Below are 21,034 nucleotides of genomic sequence, written 5' to 3'. Positions count from 1 at the left end.
TTAAGATAGAAAAAGGGACATGACAGGGGTGCCCAATCTCCCCATTGCTTTTTATATCGGTCCTGGAGGTTTTGCTGAACATGATTAGAGGGGACCGGTTGGTTGAAGGTATACAGGTCGGAGCCAAACAGTACAAATTGAGAGCATTTGCAGATGACTTAGTATTGACGTTACAGGAGCCAGAATCTAGTACTAAAAGGGTTTTAGAACTAATTCAAGAATTTGGTCAAGTTGCAGGATTTAAACTGAACAAGTTAAAAACTAAGGTTTTAGAGAAAAATTTGACATCAAATGAAAGAGAGAGGTTTCAGAATGAGACAGGTTTGACTGTGGTTAAGAAAGTGAAATATCTGGGGATTAATATGACAGCTAAAAATGGGAACTTATTTAAAGACAACTATGAAAAATGTTGGACGGAAGTGAAAAAAGATTTAGAAATTTGGTCAAATTTGAAGCTTTCCTTGTTGGGTCGAATCGCAGTTATAAAGATGAATGTATTGCCTAGAATGTTGTTTTTGTTTCAAACATTGCAAATAGTGGACAAGATGGACTGTTTCAAGAAGTGGCAGAAAGATATTTCTAGATTTGTCTGGCAGGGCAAGAAGCCCAGAATAAAATTTAAGATTTTAACTGACGCAAAGGAAAGGGGTGGATTTGCCCTGCCAGACCTTAAACTCTATTATGAATCAGCAGCATTCTGCTGGTTGAAAGACTGGCTGCTTCTTGAAAACACAGACATTTTGGACTTAGAGGGATTTAATAATGCTTTTGGGTGGCATGCATATTTGTGGTACGACAAGGTTAAAGTACATAAAGCATTTAAAAATCATATTGTCAGGAAAGCATTGTTTAATGTTTGGATAAGATACAAAGATTTATTGGAAAATAAAACCTCAAGGTGGTTGTCACCAATGGAAGCGAAAGCTTTTAAAAGACTCAATATGGAGGCCAAATGGCCGAAATATTGGGAAATTTTGGAACAAGAGGGAGATAAACTGAAATTGCAGAGCTTTGAGAAACTAAAAAATAAAGTGCGAGACTGGCTTCATTATTATCAGATAATGGAGGTGTAATGGGATAAGGGGTTGCTTGTGCGTAAGCGCTAAAACGCTCCCAGTTTTGTAGTTAGTTTCAAACTTTCCCTAACCGGACAGCCATGAGTGCGTGGCTTCCTTAATCACTGGCAGAATCCGTCAGTGGGCGTTTCCTGAATTTCTTCCAACATAAAAGTTCTTTGACAGAAAGTCTCCTCCTTGATTCCCTGCGCGACAGCTTTCTGCGCAGAGTGGGCGTCCCAAGGGGAGGTCCTGAGCTCTCACCACTGGTCTCGCTTGAAGCGTCTCTGAGCCTCACCTCCTTCCCTTCTTCTTCAGCGGAAACTCTCCCTCTCCCCCTGCTGGTTCCCTCCTCAGCATCCGAGGGTCTCCCAGCATCCGAGAGCCTCTCCACCACCCTGAGCTCCAATGGCAGTTCCCTGACAGGAGGTTTTCAAACTGGACAAGAAAATTGGATTCCAGGGGGAAAAATCAAAATTAGAAACAGAATTGTTAGAACCCAAAACTAAGATTTTGTCAAAGATGTATAACTTGCTGCTGAAATGGAACACTTAGGACGAAATGGTAAAGTCTGTTATGATTAAATGGGCACAGGATGTTGGACACAATATTATGGTTGCTGACTGGGAACATTTATGGACCACCGGTATGAAATTTACGGCATGTAATGCCTTAAGAGAGAATATTATGAAAATGATATACAGGTGGTACATGACCCCAGTCAAGCTTGCAAAAATTTACCATTTGCCCGATAACAAATGTTGGAAATGTAAAGAGACTGAAGGTACATTCTTTCACCTTTGGTGGACGTGCCCAAGGATCAAGGCTTTCTGGGAAATGATTTATAATGAAATGAAAAAGGTATTTTTTTATTTTTTAAATGAAATTGAGGTTCTATGTATTCTGAAATGATGAGATTTTTGAACAAAATCGTAATTTTTAAATATATAAACGTATGAGAATGTTTTAAGCTAAAAACATCCTTAATTAGATTGTTCTGCAGCTTTGGTCACATGAGACAAATTCACATTCTGCTCCTTTGGTCATGTTAAAAGGAAACCATGAAAAAATGGCCTGCAGTTTCAAAGGGTGTTGGCTTAAAATGATCTGGCGTGTGCAAAGAGGGGTGGGGCTCAGTGGAGGACCACCTGCTCTGCATGCAGAAGGTTCCTGGTTCAATCCCCAATGGCAGCTGCAGACTCTTGCCTGAAACCCTGGAGAGCCTTTGTAGACATTAACAAGCTAGGTGGACCAATAGACCATATAAGGCAGTGTCCAGTGTTGCTGTCAGGGACTGGCTGGTGGATGAGGAGGGGTGGGAGGCTCCAGCTAGAGAACCCCCAAGGGCCACCCCAGAACAGGAAGGCTCAGAGCCAGGGAGATGTTGGTGGAATGCGGAAGACAGGTTAGAGGATGAAGCGGGGGCAGAATGGTTGGATGCTGAACAAGCAACAGGCTTGAGTAAGAGAGAGGAAGATGAGGCAGAAAGCACTCTAGGACAGGCAGCTGAGGTGCAGGAGGGGACAGAGGCTGCAGCAGCTTCACAAGGAGCCTGTGGGTCCTAATGTATCCAGCTCCCCTCCTCCCTTGTCTCCATGGGCAGGGAGGAGCTTGCATCTAGGAGAACAAAGAGCACAGGGGACCTCTCCCTGATGGAGTTCAAGGAGGAAACATCTGGCCCAGGAGATGTAGAGGGAAGTGGGAGGCACAGATCATCAGTTCTGGCAACTGCTTTACTGGGAGACAGTATTGCCTATGGGTTTCTCTGTATTCTGTTTCCTTGAACAAATAATCAACTTTATTTCTTGTCTCTGAGTCTCTATGCAGCATTTCAGCAACTATATCAGGGAGGGGGAGAGGTTCATGGTTCTTTGGTTTTGTTATTTTTTTCAGATTGGCAAGTTATGCAGCCTTTCTCAGAACAGGCATTCCCGGTCAGCTTGGTATCCTGAGGACCTTTTTGTTGAGGAGAAGATGACACGGGTTGCTCCTGTGGAACACGAAGAAACTCTGTCCACTAGAAGGAGGTGAGAAAGCCAATGCCAGCCATCTTCGTAAGATTCCCATTTATTTTCAATATGTACGTATTATATTTTTATCCCCCCCCTCCTTCTTGTAAGGAGCTCTGGACTGTGTGCATAGTTCTTTCAGCAGGAAAAAAAATATTTCATCATGAGTACAACCAGGTAAACAAGAATGCACTGGTCCAGTTACAAGTCTTATTTTCTGTGCCTTTAAGGTCCAGCCCACACTGTAACAATCCCATGCAAAATCTTTAGATTTACTAACTTTTAACATATCCTGTCCACGTCCAAGCTTGGGTAGCAGGTGGAGGCAGAGTGTTCCCTCTTGCATTGATGTGTGAAAGAAGGAGAAGCCAGGCTCCAGCAAAACCATCTTATTCTGAGGAGCCTCTTACAAGTCTTCCTTGTCACATAAGGCATTCTGAGCACTGAATAGTAACTTGGTTTTAGAGTTCCGTTGTTGCACTCTCACCAAGTGGGCAGCAGACCATAGGAAGCCGACCAGCTCCCTGTGCTGCAGAATTGAATTGATATTAATGTCCAATGACAAAAGTGTTAACACTGGATCCAACTTAAAAGACTGTTCTGTACCATTAGAAATGGCATCAAATATGCGAGATAGTTTCACCCTCCCCTTATCCTTGCAGCATCTCTTGTGGGAAATCTTTGGATGAGCTCCTTCTCCTGAGTTCTGTTCCAGGGAAGCCATGGTGCAAACCCAGCCTGTTACAAGTTTTGTGCAATGTTCCTGTTGGTGTTGCGGACAAGTCACCCTGAAGTGATCTTAGATCTCGTCAGTTGCATAGCGGCAGATTACAAGGACCCACAAGGACCAAAAGCAAACCATTTCCTCTGCCTGTTTGAAAGGGGCTCTTAAGCAGAGAGCCACATTCCCCTCTGGGTCACTGTCAGTTTATAGTCTCCCAGTGACAGATGAAGATGAAGGCGCAAGCATTATACTCAGGAAAACTAATGAAAACTTGAATGCCACCCATTAACTGAATTTTGTTTACTGTGTAATACTGTGTTTATGCATTATCCTCAATGAATGGGTTGCCTTACTCCTCATCAGTACAGAGGGGGGAAATAAACATAAAAATAATAGATCCATATTTCATTTTCTCTCTGTGGCTTTGTTTATTGCAAAGTCTGTGTGCAGTCTGCCAGAATCTGATTATAGGGGGGGACCTGGGTGGCTTATTTAAAGAGGGGGAAACAAATTGAGAGAGAGATGAGAACTCCCACTGGTAGCATTGCAAAGGTTTGTGTTTGTTAAGGCTGCCCCCAGGTGGGTGCTTCACAGCTTACAACTAATCTGCCTAAGAGTTTCCTTCAGCCTGAAAGGTATATACTGCCTCAAGCTGTCTCTTTAAACAAATAGCTTAAAATACCAGGAATCAAGCAGCAGCCATAGTTTATGCATGTCACCAGAAAGTCCATGAGTGAAGAGAGTCCTCCACCTTTTCTTTTGCTTTTGGGAACTCTACAAAGCAAGTAACTGTGGCAGGTGCATTTTTTAAACTCTACAATTCAGCCACGCTGGGTGAAGCTGCACTGTGTGGAAATCCTCCCCCCATCTTCCAAAATTGGGCAAGTTCAAGGTGGTGTGGCCATAGGGGAGGATGCTTAAGCCTTTGACAAATAAGCAGCCAGCCAGGGCAGAGAATGTTTCAATGGGCAACTTGATTTCTGATCATTAAATAGTTGGGGGGGGCAGGAGCCCTTTCTGATGCAGTGCAAAGCACCTAGAGATCTTTCAGTAGATCGTGACACTGGTGTGGTGGCCAGGGTGGAAGATCCATCGCTGTTTGTGCAGCAGAGTCCCTGAACTCCAGCATCCTGGAGCCACCTAGTCAGCAGGAAAGGGGAGCTTTTCAGCCCCGAGAAGAAGACGGCTCACCCTTTGTGCAGACTGCAACCCATCAAGGGGAAAGGAGGTGAGTAGGCCATGGAGGATGGGCTTTGAGGGTCACTCTGGAGAAGGCGCATGGGAAGAAAACTTAGAAGCAGTTTCTTCCATATGCTTCACAGCTAAAGATTTCAGGACACTGAAAAGAGAAGGGGCTTCAGTTTCCAGAGAAAGGTGTGCAAGTTCAGTTACGAACCCTTGAAGTTCAAGGAAAACCCAGTTGAAGTCACTGCAAAAGAAGACATTGGAGCAAGCAAAATCATTTGCCTCTGCGTGCATGCATGCATGCGCGCGTGCACACACACACACACACAGGAAGCAGTTGGTCCAGCTCAAAGGCAACACATAGAGATCTGTATTGGATCATCTCGATGCATCCCTAATCAGTATTATTGAATAGTTACAAAATTATAGGATCGTCTTGGAAGGTTATATATCTTCTGCCCACCCCTGGGGCAGATAGCGCATTCCACATAGCGCAGGCTCCTTCCCTGGCAGCATCGGCACTGAGATAGATCCGGGTGTTGGGGAAGGGAAGGAGCCTCATCCCAGAACCGGGAGGGCAGCCTCTGTCCAAAAGCAGATCGTTCTGGTCTGGATGCACAAATAGCACCATCTGGGATAAGGCAGCAGCTTTATGAGCAGGCTGTGTGCACCACAACAAATGTGTTGGGCTGTGGGGCGCTGTGGGGCACTGTGTGGGTTCTGCTGCAACAGGGAAGCTTAGCTACTTTTTCTGTAGTTGATTTCATCATGCGAAAGGCTGGGCTGGATGAATCCTGAACCGGAATTAAGATTGCCGGAAGAAATATCAACAACCTCAGATATGCAGATGACACAACCCTGATGGCAGAAAGTGAGGAGGAATTAAAGAACCTTTTAATGAGGGTGAAAGAGGAAAGCGCAAAATATGGTCTGAAGCTCAACATCAAAAAAATGAAGATCGTGGCCACTGGTCCCATCACCTCCTGGCAAATAGAAGGGGAAGAAATGGAGGCAGTGAGAGATTTTACTTTGTTGGGCTCCATGATCACTGCAGATGGTGACAGCAGTCACGAAATTAAAAGACGCCTGCTCCTTGGGAGAAAGGCGATGGCAAACCTAGACAGCGTCTTAAAAAGCAGAGACATCACCTTGCTAACAAAGGTCCGTATAGTAAAAGCCATGGTTTTCCCAGTAGTGATGTATGGAAGTGAGAACTGGACCATAAAGAAGGCTGATCACCGAAGAATGGATGCTTTTGAATTATGGTGCTGGAGGAGACTCTTGAGAGTCCCATGGACTGCAAGAAGATCAAATGTATCCATTCTTAAGGAAATCAGCCCTGAGTGCTCACTGGAAGGACAGATTTTGAAGCTGAGGCTCCAATAGTTTGTCCATCTCATGAGAAGAGAAGACTCCCTGGAAAAGACCCTGATGTTGGGAAAGATGGAGGGCACAAGGAGAAGGGGACGACAGAGGACGAGATGGTTGGACAGTGTTCTCGAAGCTACTAACATGAGTTTGACCAAACTGCGGGAGGCAGTGGAAGACAGGAGTGCCTGGCGTGCTCTGGTCCATGGGGTCACCAAGAGGCGGACACGACTAAATAACAACAATATGTGCTTAATGCTGCTTTTCTGCGTATTCTGCCTATTGCAGAAGCCAAAACTGTTGCAATCCTCCAGCAGCACCTAGCGGCAGAGGAAAACATTACAATGTCATGTTTAAATATTGGTCAAAGTTGTTGCAGGAGGAATCCCCAAAGCATCTCTGTAGGATTTCAGCCCAGTAAGCCACACAGAGACTGGACACCACTTAAATCACCACGCTAGCCCAAGGAACCAACCACTGGAGGACAAGCATATTAACTCATTCTATGTTTGTGTCTGCTAAATGCTTTCTGTTGTGATTCAAGACTGGTTTGCGAACTAGTTTAAAACAATAGCATTACTTGTTTAAGCCTTTAGTTTCATTTTTGGCATCTCTACTTTGTTTCAGGGAACTTATCACAAAACTGAGAGCCCACAGTAGTTTCTACAGCAGTTTGCCAGAATACATCTGCAGCCATAGCTCCACTGCACAGAATAATACCCACTGCTGGAATGGCCAAGAAGTTGTAGAAAGGTAAAATGAATTCATTTCTTTCCTTTCCTTCCCCTTTAGTGATGCTGAGTTGTAGTTGTTGTTGTTATGCTTGGCCCCAGCTTGAATTTCTTTGTACAGTGGTACCTCAGGTTAAGAACTTAATTCTTTCCGGAGGTCTGTTCTTAACCTGAAACTGTTCTTAACCTGAGGTACCACTTTAGTTAATGGGGCCTCCCGCTGCCACACAATTTCTGTTCTCATCCTGAAGCAAAATTCTGAACCCGAGGTACTATTTCTGGGTTAGCGGAGTCTATAACCTGAAGCGTCTGTAACCTGAGGTACCACTGTAGTAGTATTATGCTGTCCATCTGCCGCAGTTCTTCCGTGTGTCTTTGGACTCCAAATCCCATCCTGAGAAGAGCTTGGATGCTGGATTAGGCTGAAGGCCCACTTTGCCCAGCATCCTGTTCTCCAGATGGCCAAGCAGGTGGGACGCCTGCAAGCGGGACCCGAGAGCAGCAGAACTCTCCCCTCCTGCGTTTCCAGCAACTGGGGCTCAGAAGCATGGCTGCCTCTGACAGTGGAGGCACAAGATACGTAGTCATTGTGGCTCGTAGCCATTGATAAGTCTTCAGATCCTCCATGAATTTGTCTTTTAAAGCCATCCAAGTTTGGGGTGTGTGTGTGTCATATTTAATGTTGTGCTGTATGAAGAATTCCTTTTGTCTGTTCTGAACCCTCCAACACTCGGGTTCATTGGATGACTCAGAATTGTGACCATGCTGCTGTTGTTTTTTTAAAATAATATTTATTAAAGTTTTAATTGTTACAAAAAGAGAAAGAGATAATTCCAAGTTAAACAAAAACATAACAGCACATCACAGTAAAAAAAGAAGAGAATAGAAAAATAATAATAATAATAAAAAAAAGAAAAACAGAAAAATAGAAACAATTAAAAAACACAACGAACCTTCCCATAACTTAACTTTCATTTACTTGTTTCCTTGACCTCCTCGCACCTCTCTTTTTTTGTATTCTAGTTCGGTTAGCTATTTCAGCAAATCCTTTCCATCTTTCCCAATTTTTATCCTATAATTTATCTTAATATAATGTAACTTTACCTTTCCTCCTTTCATCCATTAACAATCTATTTTTACTTAATCCTTTATAATATTTCTGCTAAAGCCACATAACTTCATTCCAGCCTCCTTCTAACATTCCTTAATTTTACAGTGTTTCTGTAAATAAACTTTAAATTTCTTCCAATCTTCTTCCACCGACTCTTCTCCCTGGTCTCGGATTCTGCCAGTCATTTCCGCCAGTTCCATGAAGTCCATCACCTTCATCTGCCATTCTTCCCGGGTGGGTAGATCTTGTGTCTTCCAGTACTTTACAATAAGTATTCTTGCTGCTGTTGTAGCATACATAAAGAAAGTTCTATCCTTCTTTGACACCAATTGGCCGACCATGCCCAGGAGAAAGGCCTCTGGTTTCTTCAGAAAAGTATATTTAAATACCTTTTTCATTTCATTGTAGATCATTTCCCAGAAAGTCTTAATCCTTGGGCATGTCCACCAAAGGTGAAAGAATGTGCCTTCAGTCTCTTTACATTTCCAACATTTATTATCGGGCAAATGGTAAATTTTAGCAAGCTTGACTGGGGTCATGTACCACCTGTAAATCATTTTCATTATATTCTCTCTTAAGGCATTACATGCCGTAAATTTCATACCTGTGGTCCATAACTGTTCCCAGACAGCCATCATAATATTATGTCCAACATCTTGTGCCCATTTAATCATAGCTGATTTCACTGTTTCATCCTGAGTGTTCCATTTCAACAGCAAGTTATACATTCTTAACAAGTTCTTACTTTTGGGATCTAACAGCTCTATTTCCAATTTTGATTTTTCCACCTAGAAGCCATTTTTTTTGTCCAGATTATATGCCTCCATTATTTGATAATAATGGAGCCAATCCCGCACTCTATTTTTTAGTTTTTCAAAACTCTGTAGTTTTAATCTATCTCCCTCTTGTTCCAGAATTTCCCAATATTTCGGCCATTTGGCCTCCATATTGAGCTTTTTCTGAGTCTTCGCTTCCATTGGTGACAACCACCTTGGGGTTTTATTTTCGAGCAAGTCCTTATATCTTATCCAGACGTTAAACAGTGCTTTTCTGACAATATGATTTTTAAACGCTTCATGTGCTTTAACCTTATCATACCACAAATATGCATGCCACCCAAATACGTTGTTAAAACCTTCTAGATCCAGCACGTCTGTGTTTTCAAGAAGCAACCATTCTCTCAGCCAGCAAAAAGCGGCTCATTCATAATAAAGTTTAAGGTCTGGCAGGGCAAATCCACCTCTTTCTTTAGCATCAGTTAGTATCTTAAATTTTATTCGAGGTTTCCTGCCCTGCCAGACAAATCTAGAAATATCTCTCTGCCACTTCTTGAAACAATCAATTTTATCCAGAATTTGCAATGTTTGAAACAAAAACAGCATCCTAGGCAGTACATTCATTTTTATCGCAGCAATTCGGCCTAGCAATGATAGCTTCAGATTTGACCATATTTCTAAGTCCTTTTTCACTTCCATCCAACATTTTTCATAGTTATCCTTAAATAAGTTCACATTCTTGGCAGTCATATTGACCCCTGGGTATTTCACTTTCTTAACCAGTGGTAATCCTGTCTCTTTCTGAAACCTCTCTCTCTCAATCACAGTTAGGTTTTTCTCTAACACCTTACTTTTCATTTTGTTCAACTTAAAACCCGCTACCTGACCAAATTCTTGAATTAGTTCCAGTACTCTTTTAGTACTAGACTCTGGCTCCTGTAATGTCAATACCAAATCATCAGCAAATGCTTTCAATTTGTACTGTTTAACCAATTGGTCCCTTCTAATCATGTTTAAAAGAACCTCCAGGACCGATATAAAAAGCAATGGAGAGATTGGGCAACCTTGTTGTGTTCCTTTCTCTATCTTAAATTCTTCCGTCACTACATTATTCACAATTAATTTAGCCTTTTGTTCTGAGTAAATTGCACCTATACCATTTCCAAACCCTTGACCAACCCCCATCCCTTGTAAGTTTTTCTTCACGAAACTCCAAGAAATATTGTCGAAGGCTTTCTCTGCGTCCACAAATATCAGAACTGCTTTAGTATTAATATTCACTTGTAATTTCTCTAAGATATTAATTATGTTCCTCGTATTGTCAGACAAGTGTCTGCCCGGGAGAAAGCCCGCTTGATCTTTATGAATTTCTTCTACTAACACCTTTTTTAGTCTCTTAGCCAAAATATCTGCAAAAATTTTATAATCCACATTAAACAAAGATATGGGGCGGTAATTCTTACGCTGTGTCTTTTCAGACTCTATTTTCGGTATAAGTGTAATATAAGCTTCCTTCCACGACTCTGGTGCCCTTTTCCCTTCCAATATTTCATTACAGACTTCCTTTAAAGGTTGTACTAACCATTCTTTCAAGGATCTATAATATCTTGAAGTCAAACCATCCGGTCCTGGGGATTTACCTAACTGCATGTTCTGAATGGCCCCTTCTACCTCCTGGTCTGTTATTTTGTAATTCAACATTAACTTATTTTCTTGAGAGATTTTTTGTAGTCCATTTATTTTCAAAAAACGGTCAATGTCCATTTCTTTCTGCGTCTCCTGTGTATATAGTTGTTTGAAGTACCTCTGGAAGCACTTTCTGATCTCCGCTGGATTCTGTATATTCTTTCCTTCCACTTCCAAGTTTGTAATAATATTAAGTTTTTGTCTTTTTTTCATTTGCCAAGCCAGCAGTTTTCTGCATTTATTTGCCGATTCAAACGTCTTTTGTCTCATCTGTTTAATTTTCCATTCTATTTCCTGATTCATCATTTTCATATATTGTACTTGATATAACTTTATCTCTTTCAGGATCTCCTGTGACTTTGGTTTCACTCTCAATTTCTTTTCTCCTTCCTTTATTTTCTCCAAAATTTTATCTTTTTTCTCATTTTGGACTCTCTTCTTAATTGCATTCTGTTGTATCAGAAATCCTCTCATAACTGCTTTGCTTGCGTCCCAGATTACTCTTTTTTCAACAGTGGTGTTCATATTTATCTCGAAATAATCTCTCAAGGTTTTTTGGGCCTTCTTAGTCACTTCTTCATTCCTAAACAAAGTGTCATTCATTCTCCATCTAAAGGAACCAATTGGTGTTAGTTTCATTTCCATCTTCACAGCATTATGGTCGGAGCAAGTTTTAGGGCAAATTTCCACTTTTCATGCTGCTGTTTTTGGTCTCTAACTCCCATCAGCCCCCAGGCAGCATGATCAGTCCTCAGGAATGAAGGGGAATCAGGCTCAGCAAGAAAAGGGAGTGCTGTATTGCTGGGGCTTCCCCTTTCAACTGCTAGTCCAGCATAATGGAAAGATGTTTTCTGCAGCAGATACAACACAAATGGAGCAACACTTCCAAAAGCTTAGAACCCGCCCCCCCACAAACCACTTAATCCATACTTGGATGCTCAGCCCACGGGCAAGGGGCTGCTTGATGCACAGTGAGAAACAAGCGACCAGCCAGTAACCCAAGCCCTGAAATGTCTTCAAGTGAAACAGATTGAAAGCAAAACGTAAGTGTTTCTCATTACCATTACTATTAAATCTTAAGTGGAGTTTTTCTCAGCAAGGTGGATGGTTGCAATCACAACTACAAGCCCTGGGGAGAGAGCAGACTCTGCTCAGAAACAGGCTCCCACTGGCCCCCCAAATTTTCCCCTGAAAAGCAGCAACTCTCAGAATTGCTCCAAACTCCATCAGTAATGGAGGAACTTCCTGACTGAAGGGGGCAGTTTAATGTTCTGTTCAATTTGTAGTTACTGTTTCAAGTTTCTACGCTTTTCAAACTCCTTTTTTCCCTATCTTTCCACCTATTGCATCACACATTTTTCTGGCTAAATGAGTATTTCAAGCACAAGAGCACCATCTAGTGGCTCAATTAAGGTACTGACATTGAATGTAAAAGAGCTTGGAAGCCTGGTTAAGTGTTCTCAAAATAATAATAACTGGAAACCATGTTTCTTCAGGAAACTGAGCAAAAGAAAAATTCTGGGTATAGAATCTCAAGGGAAGGTGGCTAGAATCACAAATAGGTGGAACTGGCACATCAAAAGCAAGAGGGGTAGCAGTTATTATTACCCAGAAAAGTCCCTTTGTAATGCAGTATACCATCACAGATCTTAATGGCAGATTTGCCTTTGTAAAATGGATGTTTTGTAAAGGGGACGCTTCACAGAGAACTATACACTCGGGGAGCTTTGTATGCACCAATCAATCAACATTCTTAAAATTCACACTGAATAATCTCAAGGATTTTGCAAAAGCCTCCATAATATTGGGGGGGGGGGGGCATCTGCCTCAATAAGTCTATGGACAAGAGCCACAGTGCAAACTCAAACAATAGCCCAGGCACTAAAGCAGTGTGAATAATAGCGGCTCATGATCTGGTGGGATTATGGTGACACCTGCACGAGGGACTTCAGCTTTTTCTCACACTGCTTTATTTATTCCCATTATGATTATATATTGATTTCTTCAGGACTCATGCAAAAAGTCAGAGCGGCAGGAAAATGGAATAGCAACTGTCTCAGACCATGCACCAGTCAGTACAGACATTGCATGGACAAAAGCTTTCTGCATTACTCGCCAATGAAACTTTCACCCAAGTGCTGGCTGCATCAAACCTGAAAGGAACAATAGAACAATATTAAGAAAGCAATAACACTTCAGGCAGGGAGCCTTGAACCCTCTGGGATGCTGTGAAGGTGGTACTGAGAAGCCATTGCATTGTGGAAACCAGCAAGATCTGGAAAACCAGGATATCCCTAACATGGCAACAGGAACAACAGATCAGACATCTTGAAAGAGAATATAAATGAACAAGCAGGGGGGTAAAGCATACCACCTTCTTCAGTCTAAAAAACATGAATGGCAATTGCTGGGGAAAAGCAACATTAATGCGGCAAAGACTAAATGTAAGGCAAATACTATGAATTTGGAGATAAGGGCCTCAAGTTACCAGCCTTTGAACTCAATTGCCTCAATATGGACAGAAGCAGGTGAAATACACTATAGGACATTAATAAGGACTTCAGCACTTTCTCTTCTGACTTACACTTCCCAAGTAATTCTGACATGCAAATAATGGAGAACTTTATAACATCATCTTTGATAGACATGCTTACACCAAATCAAGGGTAATTTCTCAATAGTCCAATACAAGAATCGGAGGTATTCTCCATTAGCAAAACACTAAAAATGGGAAATCCCCAGCTCTTGGTGGATTCAGTGCCACCAGAGGTGTAGGAAGGGGTGTGTGGTGGGGACGGGCCACCCCGGGTGTAATCACTGAGGGGGGGTGACATTTGGTGCGCCACCTGCCTGTGACTCCCAAGTCTACCCTGAGCCATCGGGGGAAGGGGGGAGTTGTGCTGCTTTGCCAATGGCCTTCCCCCTTCATTTTGACAGCTCGGGGGAGGTTTGGGAGTCACGGGCGGGTGGCGTGCTGTTGCCCCGCGCTCCTGGGCTGCTGAAGGAGGCAGGCAGGCAGGCAGGCAGAGGACAGGAAGGAGGCAGGCAAGCAAACAAGCAGAGGAGGGAGGGAAGGAGAGAAGCCAAAGCTCCCTCAACTCAGGACCCAAACCCTGGAACACACAGGAGGAGAGGTGGGGTGTGAGAACAAAGTTGCAGGGGGAGTTTTAAGTGCTTATGCTCACAATGTTAAGTAAATAAACCAGAAAATAACACTTGCAACTGTAAGTATCTTATTTTTCCTTCTTTTAATGGCGTGTGTGTGAGAGAGAATAAAATTTCTGCACCGGGTACCACCAGACCTTTCTACGCCTCTGGGTGCCGCATTCTACAAAAAGTATTAAAAATGAACTTGCTCCATGGCTCACTAAACCTTTTAGCAATATGCTTGAAGGTGGAGCTATTATTGCATCCTGGGGACTCTCCAAGATAGCGGTTGTATGCAAACCGGATAAAGACTCAGCTCTTTTAGGATCTTACTTCTCAAATGCAAAAATGCAAAAATATTGTCAGCAGTAATGGTAAAGAGGTTGAATGTGTTGATATGCATGTTGATATCTCCCCATCAAACAGGATTTATTCCAAAGCAACACATATCCTACTCTAGACACCAAGCCTTGAAAGCCGTTTGTAAAATTACCTCAAGCAAAATTCAGGCAGCCTTCATTTCCTTGGATCCATTCAAGGCCTTAGGCAGAGTTGGACGCAGCTTTATGAAATCTTTGTGAAACAAAATGAAATTTGGAGGGGAGAAATGCTCCACTTTGTAGACTACACATATACAAATCAGTCCAAACTCTAAATGAACAGACTCAGATCACTGGCAATCCAACTACAATGAGGCATTTGGCATGTTTACCTGCTGAATCCCCCCCCCCCATTGTTTGCTCTAGCGATTGAAACCCTGGCAAACAAGATCAGAAACCACAAAGTTCAAGGCGTACCATCAGGAAAAGACTCACATACTATCAATCTGTTTTCAGTTGAGGTAATAATAATGACAACAAGTCCTAGCTGAGTGATACCAGCACTCCAATCCATCTTAAAGCATCAGGAATCAAATAAAATAATTTCAAATCCACGATAATGACTTTCAGCATCCCTGGAGAAGCAAGAAACCAAATGCAAACCTTCTCTGGCTTCTAGCCATGCTATTCAGCGTTCAGATACCTGGGGGGTGACACTAACTAAAGATTTAACGCAACTGTACAAAAAGAAATGGCACCAGCCTTGCTTCCAAACTGCAATCTGACCTATTTGCAGGTGGAAACAAACAGGCCTTTCACGACTCAGTTGTATTACTGCCCTCAGAATGGCCACCTTACCTTGCTTTCCATTTCTATCCCAAGTTCTGCCAATAGACAAACCCAAGACTCTAAAGAAGCAGCAACACACCATAGAATGCTACACCAACAAAAGGTAAGCACAACAGATTTGCCAAAAATACCCTCTATAGACCATTTTATTTTGATGCTTTTCAACTAAAATGAATAATAACAATGCTCCACCAGCAGTTTGGACATGCCCTGGGTAAGAATGGAGTCATCACCAAAACCACTGACGATATGAGGCCTTTCTTTCTTGCCTATGTCCTGGAATGCAGTCAATAAAATTAAAAATCTGTTCTTAAGACTCACTTTCTCAATCTGGAAATGATAAGCCCCTCTTGCACCCCTCCCTCCTTTGGCTCTTCCTTTCCTCAACTTTCAACAAGAGGATAAGTACCTGCAGACTGGGAAGCGAAAGGGGTATTCAGATTTCACAATCTTCTTCCTAGAGGCAGACCCATCAGAAAAGAGGCACTAGCAGTCAGATTAGAAGGCATCTCCTACCCATGGCTGCAGGATTTACAAACTCATTCATCTGCATGCAAACTCTACAACCAAGCGCAACTTCTGCGATCTCAAGCCACATATGAAACCACTGCACCTGATCCACCCTGGCCTACAAAGGGATGGCTTCCCAAATTTATAAACTCCTATTTGTCCTAAAGAAGGGGTTGTCCACAACTCCTTGACCCCAGTGGGAAACCAACCTCACCACTCAAATAGGGGAGTAGATGTGGGACAGGCTTTGGACAAAAACCCACTGTTGAAATCCATTTTGACAAACACTCAAGAAGCAACTTTATGAATCCTGTTTCACTTGCACTGGACACCTCCTTGCCTGCATAGCATCAATCTGACTCCCTCTTATGTTGGTAAGGCTGCTCAGAAACTGGCACTACTATCCACATGTGGTGGAGTGGTTAAGCACTCACCCACTTCTGGAACAAGGTACTTGATTACTGGGATAGCTCAATTGGTAGAACATGAGTCTTGGTCTCAGGGTGGTGAGTTTGAGCCCCATGTTGGGAAAAAGATTCCGCATTGCAGGGGTGAACTAGATGGCTCTTGTGGCCCCTTCTATGATTCTATTACTTGGTGCCTTGTTCTATTTCTGGTTAAGATATCTTGCCATGTCCCACCACAGCACTATTGGCAATAATAAATATTGTTTACATTTCCATTCACACTAAAACATTGCTAGCTTTCCTTTTGGCAACAGCTAGATTGGAGTCACTGGAAGGATGTTGTGCATTTTCCACACCACAAATAGATTGATGAACTATGGCGCAAAGCTTTATAGGAGAAACTGTCCCAGCATGTCCGGGTTATGCAAGGCACGACAAAAAAGATCTATCCTTTGCGAGTTGGCAACCTTTTAATGACTTTATAAATAAATAGTAAGATCTGGATCCTCCTACAACTCATGCATAGTTTTCAAGGGGACTTATTCTCAATAAGTCTTATTCTTTTCCCCTCCTCTTCCACTCTCCTTTCCCCTTACCCTTTTCCATGATCTTATACCTCATTTCTGGCTAGGAAGAATAACAGATGCTTTTAAATAACCTTTTATTGAATGATGAGTCTAAAAACCCATTTGTTCTGTGTACTTTGTCTTTATGCAAAAGTTTCAATAAAAATATGTTTGGGGGAGGGGAGTCCAACACCTTCCAAAGGAGTCCATTCCATTGTTGAACAGCTCTCACAATCATAAAGTTCTTCCTGATGTTTAGTCAGAATCTCCTTCCTTGTCACTTGAATTCATTGGTTTGGGTCCTACCCTCTGGAACAAGACAAAACTTGCTCCATCTTCCATGCAGAGCCCTTCAGGTATTTGAAGAGGGCTATCATATCAACTCCCAGTCTTCTCTTCTCCAGGCTAAACATCTCCAACTCCTTCAACTGTTCCTCATAAGGTTTTGTTTCCAGACCCTTGATCACCTTGGTCGCCATCCCCCTCTGCATATGTTCCAGCTTCTCAGTCTCCTCCTTAAACTGTAGTGGCCAGAACTTGATATAGGGCCCAAGCTTTGTAAGTTTTGACAGTCACTTAGATTGGCTCAGTATCCAGTTGGTAGCCAGTGCCATTCTCTCAGGACCGGTATAATATGACCTTAAGGAGCTGAAGTGGCCAACAGACTAGCAGCTACATATTGCACTAACTTTAGCTTCCAGACCATCATCAAAGATAGCCTCACATAGAGCACATAGCAGTTACCATACTTGATAGATGGCCATCCAACCTCTCCTTATAAACCTCCAAGTCCATCACCTCCCAAGGGAATCTGTTCTATAGCTCTTACTGTCAGAAAGTTATTTCAGACATTTAGCCCGAATCTCCTTTCTTGTAACTTGAATCCATTTGTACAAGTCCCACCCTCCGAAGCAAGTGAAAACAAGCTTTCTCCATCTTCCATGTGATGGCCATTGAGATATTGTAAGATGGCTCTCATATCTCCTCTCAGTCTCTTCTTATCCAGGCTAAACATACCCAACTCCCTCAACCATTCCTAATAAGACTTGGTTTCCACAACCTTAATCATCTTAGTTGCCCTTCTCTGCACCCATCTTGTCAATATCTTTCTTAAATTGCCCAGAGGGCTGCAGGTGTGGTCAGACCAAGGCAGGACTATTGCTTCCCTTGATCAGGACAGTATACTTCTATTAATGCAGCCTAGCATTAGCTTTCTCTTTTTTGCTTGCTAATGATGTATTGCATGGATTGATACTGTTGGGTCTGTGAACTAATACTATGGGTTTCCCCCCCCCCCCATCCATCCAACTGGGTTGCCCCAGCCACTCCAACAGAAAATACAAAAACACAACAGAACCTCACACATATGGCACTCATAGAGTGCTATCTTCTCTGCACTTCAATCTTGCTGAAATTAGGCTCAAAATGACCAATAATGTTAATATTATCGATATAGATAATTTGTTAATCACTTGTTATCACAGATTTCCAAGCAACTTGCAACAGAATAGAATAGCAGCAGTGATGGCAATCGATATCGTTGCATCCCATGGCAAATCCTGATCAATGCCCAAATATTCAGTGGATCCCACTGAGCTTTAATTTTTACTGATCAGCAACTCAGTGGAACAAGAGTAAAACTTGCACAATAAAACCCCCACAGAGCATTGTGCAGGCTACATGGCTGCTTTTCTGCAACTCAGAATGGAACGTCAAGGTCTCCTGGAACCTTATTGGAAGCAGAAAGTATGTGCGCAAATGTAAGATGTTGGAGCAACCCAATGACCCACCTTATCCAAGAACATTCCTCTTCTTACAGAGCCCACCCAGATGCTTCAAAGGAAATCTGGCAAGCGGGAACTGAGCACAAGAGCACTCTGCCGCATTGCAGTTTCCAGGAACTGATATCTGAAAACATTCCTGCCTCCAGCTGTGGAGGCGGCTCATAGCCATCATGGCTGCTAGCCATCCATAGCCCTCTCCTCCTCCATGAATTTGTCTAATTCTCTTTTAAAGCCATCCAAGTTAGTGGTCATCATTGTCTCCTGGGGGAGTGAGTTCATGGCTTAACTATGTGCCACGTGAAGAAGGACTTTCTTTGATCTTCCAACAACTTCACTGGATGTCCACAAGTTCATTATGAGAGGGAAGAAAACTTTTCTTTATCTAACTGGCTTCTCCACACCATGCATTATTTTACAGTAGACAATTCCCTTGTTGCTTCTTACATGTTCTGGGAAATTAAATTGTCATTGAGGCAATTGAAGAGTTTGGTGGACCTGACATTCTTGGCAGAGTTTGAGTTGCAACTGATATCAGGATAGTTGCAGCCATGACTGCTATATCTTTATTGTTTGGTATTCTGCCCTGGGAAGGCATCTTCCAAGTACACAGTCTGGCCTGGAGGTCTATATCAGAAACCCATAGGTCACTGTTCCTTCCCTCTCCTACAATTTTTACCCATATGCTCTCAATCTGCTTTCTGTGCTCCAGGTCATGGACCTCATCACAAGTGTATTCATCCTTTACATATAATGCTCCTCCTACTCCCCCCTTCCTGTTTGATCTTTTTCTTTTGAATAGGTTATACCCCTCAGTTTCAAGATTCCTGTCATAAGTCTCACCTCACCAGGTTTCAGTAATTTCCTTGTCATTTGTACTATTTGTAATATTGTCTCCCTTCTCCCCAGGATTTGGTTTAAAGCTCCATTGCCTTGGTTTCACATCAGTGGTAGCCAGGGCTGATGAATGAACGGCTGTGCATACTATGTTTGTATGAAATGTTCCAAGGGAAACTAGCTTTTCTCTTCAAATCTCCGTAGGGTGTAGAGGCTCTTGGCTGTGAAATTGCAGAATTGTTGGAGAAACTCATATGGAGGGGTGAAAAGTAACAAGGCTGTGTTTAAAAAAGATGTTGCCTGTTGATGGCAAAATGCTGTCAATATATACTTCTCCCAGGTGGCACATTCCCAGTTTATAAATGTATATACAAAGGCTTGGATAATTCTTTGCTAATTGAAGGATTTTACACACATGTCAGGGTTTCCTCAGTTCTCAAATCTCAAATCCTAATATGTGTTCAGATTGACAGAGTTTCATAAGCTTCTTGGTGGTGGTGTATTCTTATAATTCTCTCCTGAATAAGATGACACAGTTCCCTTTTCAAAACAACTTTTTTTCAAGCGCATTGTGAGAATATGCTGCTGTTACCAAACAGTGAAGAAGAGAATTGGATCCTGCACAAACATAATTCATCTTAAACTTTCCCTTTTCTCAGTTTATTCCCTCATTACTTAAAAGACTTCAACCACTTCCCTAAACTCCTTCTGCTTTGCTCCTGGAGATGAATTAGTTTCCAATTTTGCTTTTATTGCCAACATATTGTTTAAAGGTTTTATATACAAATCGTAAGCAAACAAGGCAGAAGCGGAGGTGGGCCTCCTGGAGCTTGGCAGACTCTTTGTTTCCTTTCCATTTCCCCTCCCATCTTCAGGGACTCGAAGCCAAATTCATCTGCATATGGTAGTCCATCAGAGGCTTAGGCAAGCCATATTTGGGCCACCAGACTAGAACCATGAAAAGGGGAGGGCATACCATCCATAGGCCACATCCACACCTTACATTGTAAGTGCTGCTATACCACTTGGACAGTCATGAGCTCTCTCAAAGCATTGTGGGAACTGTAGTTTTCTAAGGTGCGGAGAGTTATTAGGAGACCCTCCATTCCCCTGACATGGCTGCAGTTCTCATAGTGGCTTAACAGTCATTCCCTCTTCCCAGGGAACTTTGGGGACTGTAGTTCTGTGTGGAGAAAAGGGGCCTCCTAACACCTCTCAGCTTCCATAACAAACTACTGTTCCCAGGATGCTTTGGGAGAAAGCCTAGTGTGGATCCTGCCCCCCTCCACCATGGAGACTGGGGTGCATGGAGTGCGCATGTTCACACCCTGCATTCACTTGGCTGGGAGAGGGGTGGAATTGCAGGTTATGTGGAAGGGATTTCCCTGTGGGGGGTCATGAATTTTGTGCTCAAATTGGAGGTGGTAGAAGGAGGGTTAGTGGCACACAGGTAGAAATGGCTCTGTTGCTATTAGAATTTGTATGGTATCTTATTACACGCTGCTCTGGCTGTGCGGTTTATAAATCTGTAAAATGAAATAAATAAGAAAGCACCTGGGACCCAAATCGGCCTATTTTCTCTCTTGCGTGTCAAGGTCCCCAAGCCACCCCCCAAATAAATCACAATTCACACAACTTTATTAAAATACATAAATGTGAGTGGTTGCTTAGGCATTGGTTACGACTATCTGTCCCCGCCCAGGGACAGAACTGACTTCCGGATTCCAGCGAAAGCCAGTAAGGGAAAACAATATTGGGTAGGAAAATGGAGCTGGGCACCATACCCTCACCTCTCCCTGCATGCTCCCAGGGGTTTGCGCGGCCCAAACCCCACACCAGGGATTCAGATGAAAGCATGGCGAGCCCCTGGATTCCTTTAACGGAATACCTTTGCGCATTGGAGGGGACAGGCGCTCCACCCCCCCTCCAGACCACTTTAAACCAATGCCTAACATATTTTGAATCCAGGGAG

General features: G+C 42.8%; 1 protein-coding gene across 3 annotated transcripts in view; it reads left to right on the top strand.

Annotated features, from left to right (window-relative positions):
- GPC3 (glypican 3) overlaps positions 1 to 21,034 on the top strand; it is a 245,626-nt gene that overhangs the window by 148,601 nt on the left and 75,991 nt on the right. For all 3 annotated transcript variants that reach the window (XM_079962803.1, XM_079962802.1, XM_079962801.1), the window contains 2 exons: positions 2,949 to 3,082; positions 6,969 to 7,094. In XM_079962803.1, the coding sequence (XP_079818929.1) occupies positions 2,949 to 3,082; positions 6,969 to 7,094 (260 nt within the window). The remainder of the gene's footprint in view (positions 1 to 2,948; positions 3,083 to 6,968; positions 7,095 to 21,034) is intronic.

Source organism: Podarcis cretensis (genome assembly GCF_951804945.1).
Source record: "Podarcis cretensis genome assembly, chromosome: Z".
In the NCBI taxonomy this organism is placed as follows: domain Eukaryota; kingdom Metazoa; phylum Chordata; class Lepidosauria; order Squamata; family Lacertidae; genus Podarcis; species Podarcis cretensis.
The sequence above is the reverse complement of the archived record's forward strand: the minus strand, read 5'-3'. Positions and strand labels throughout refer to the sequence as shown.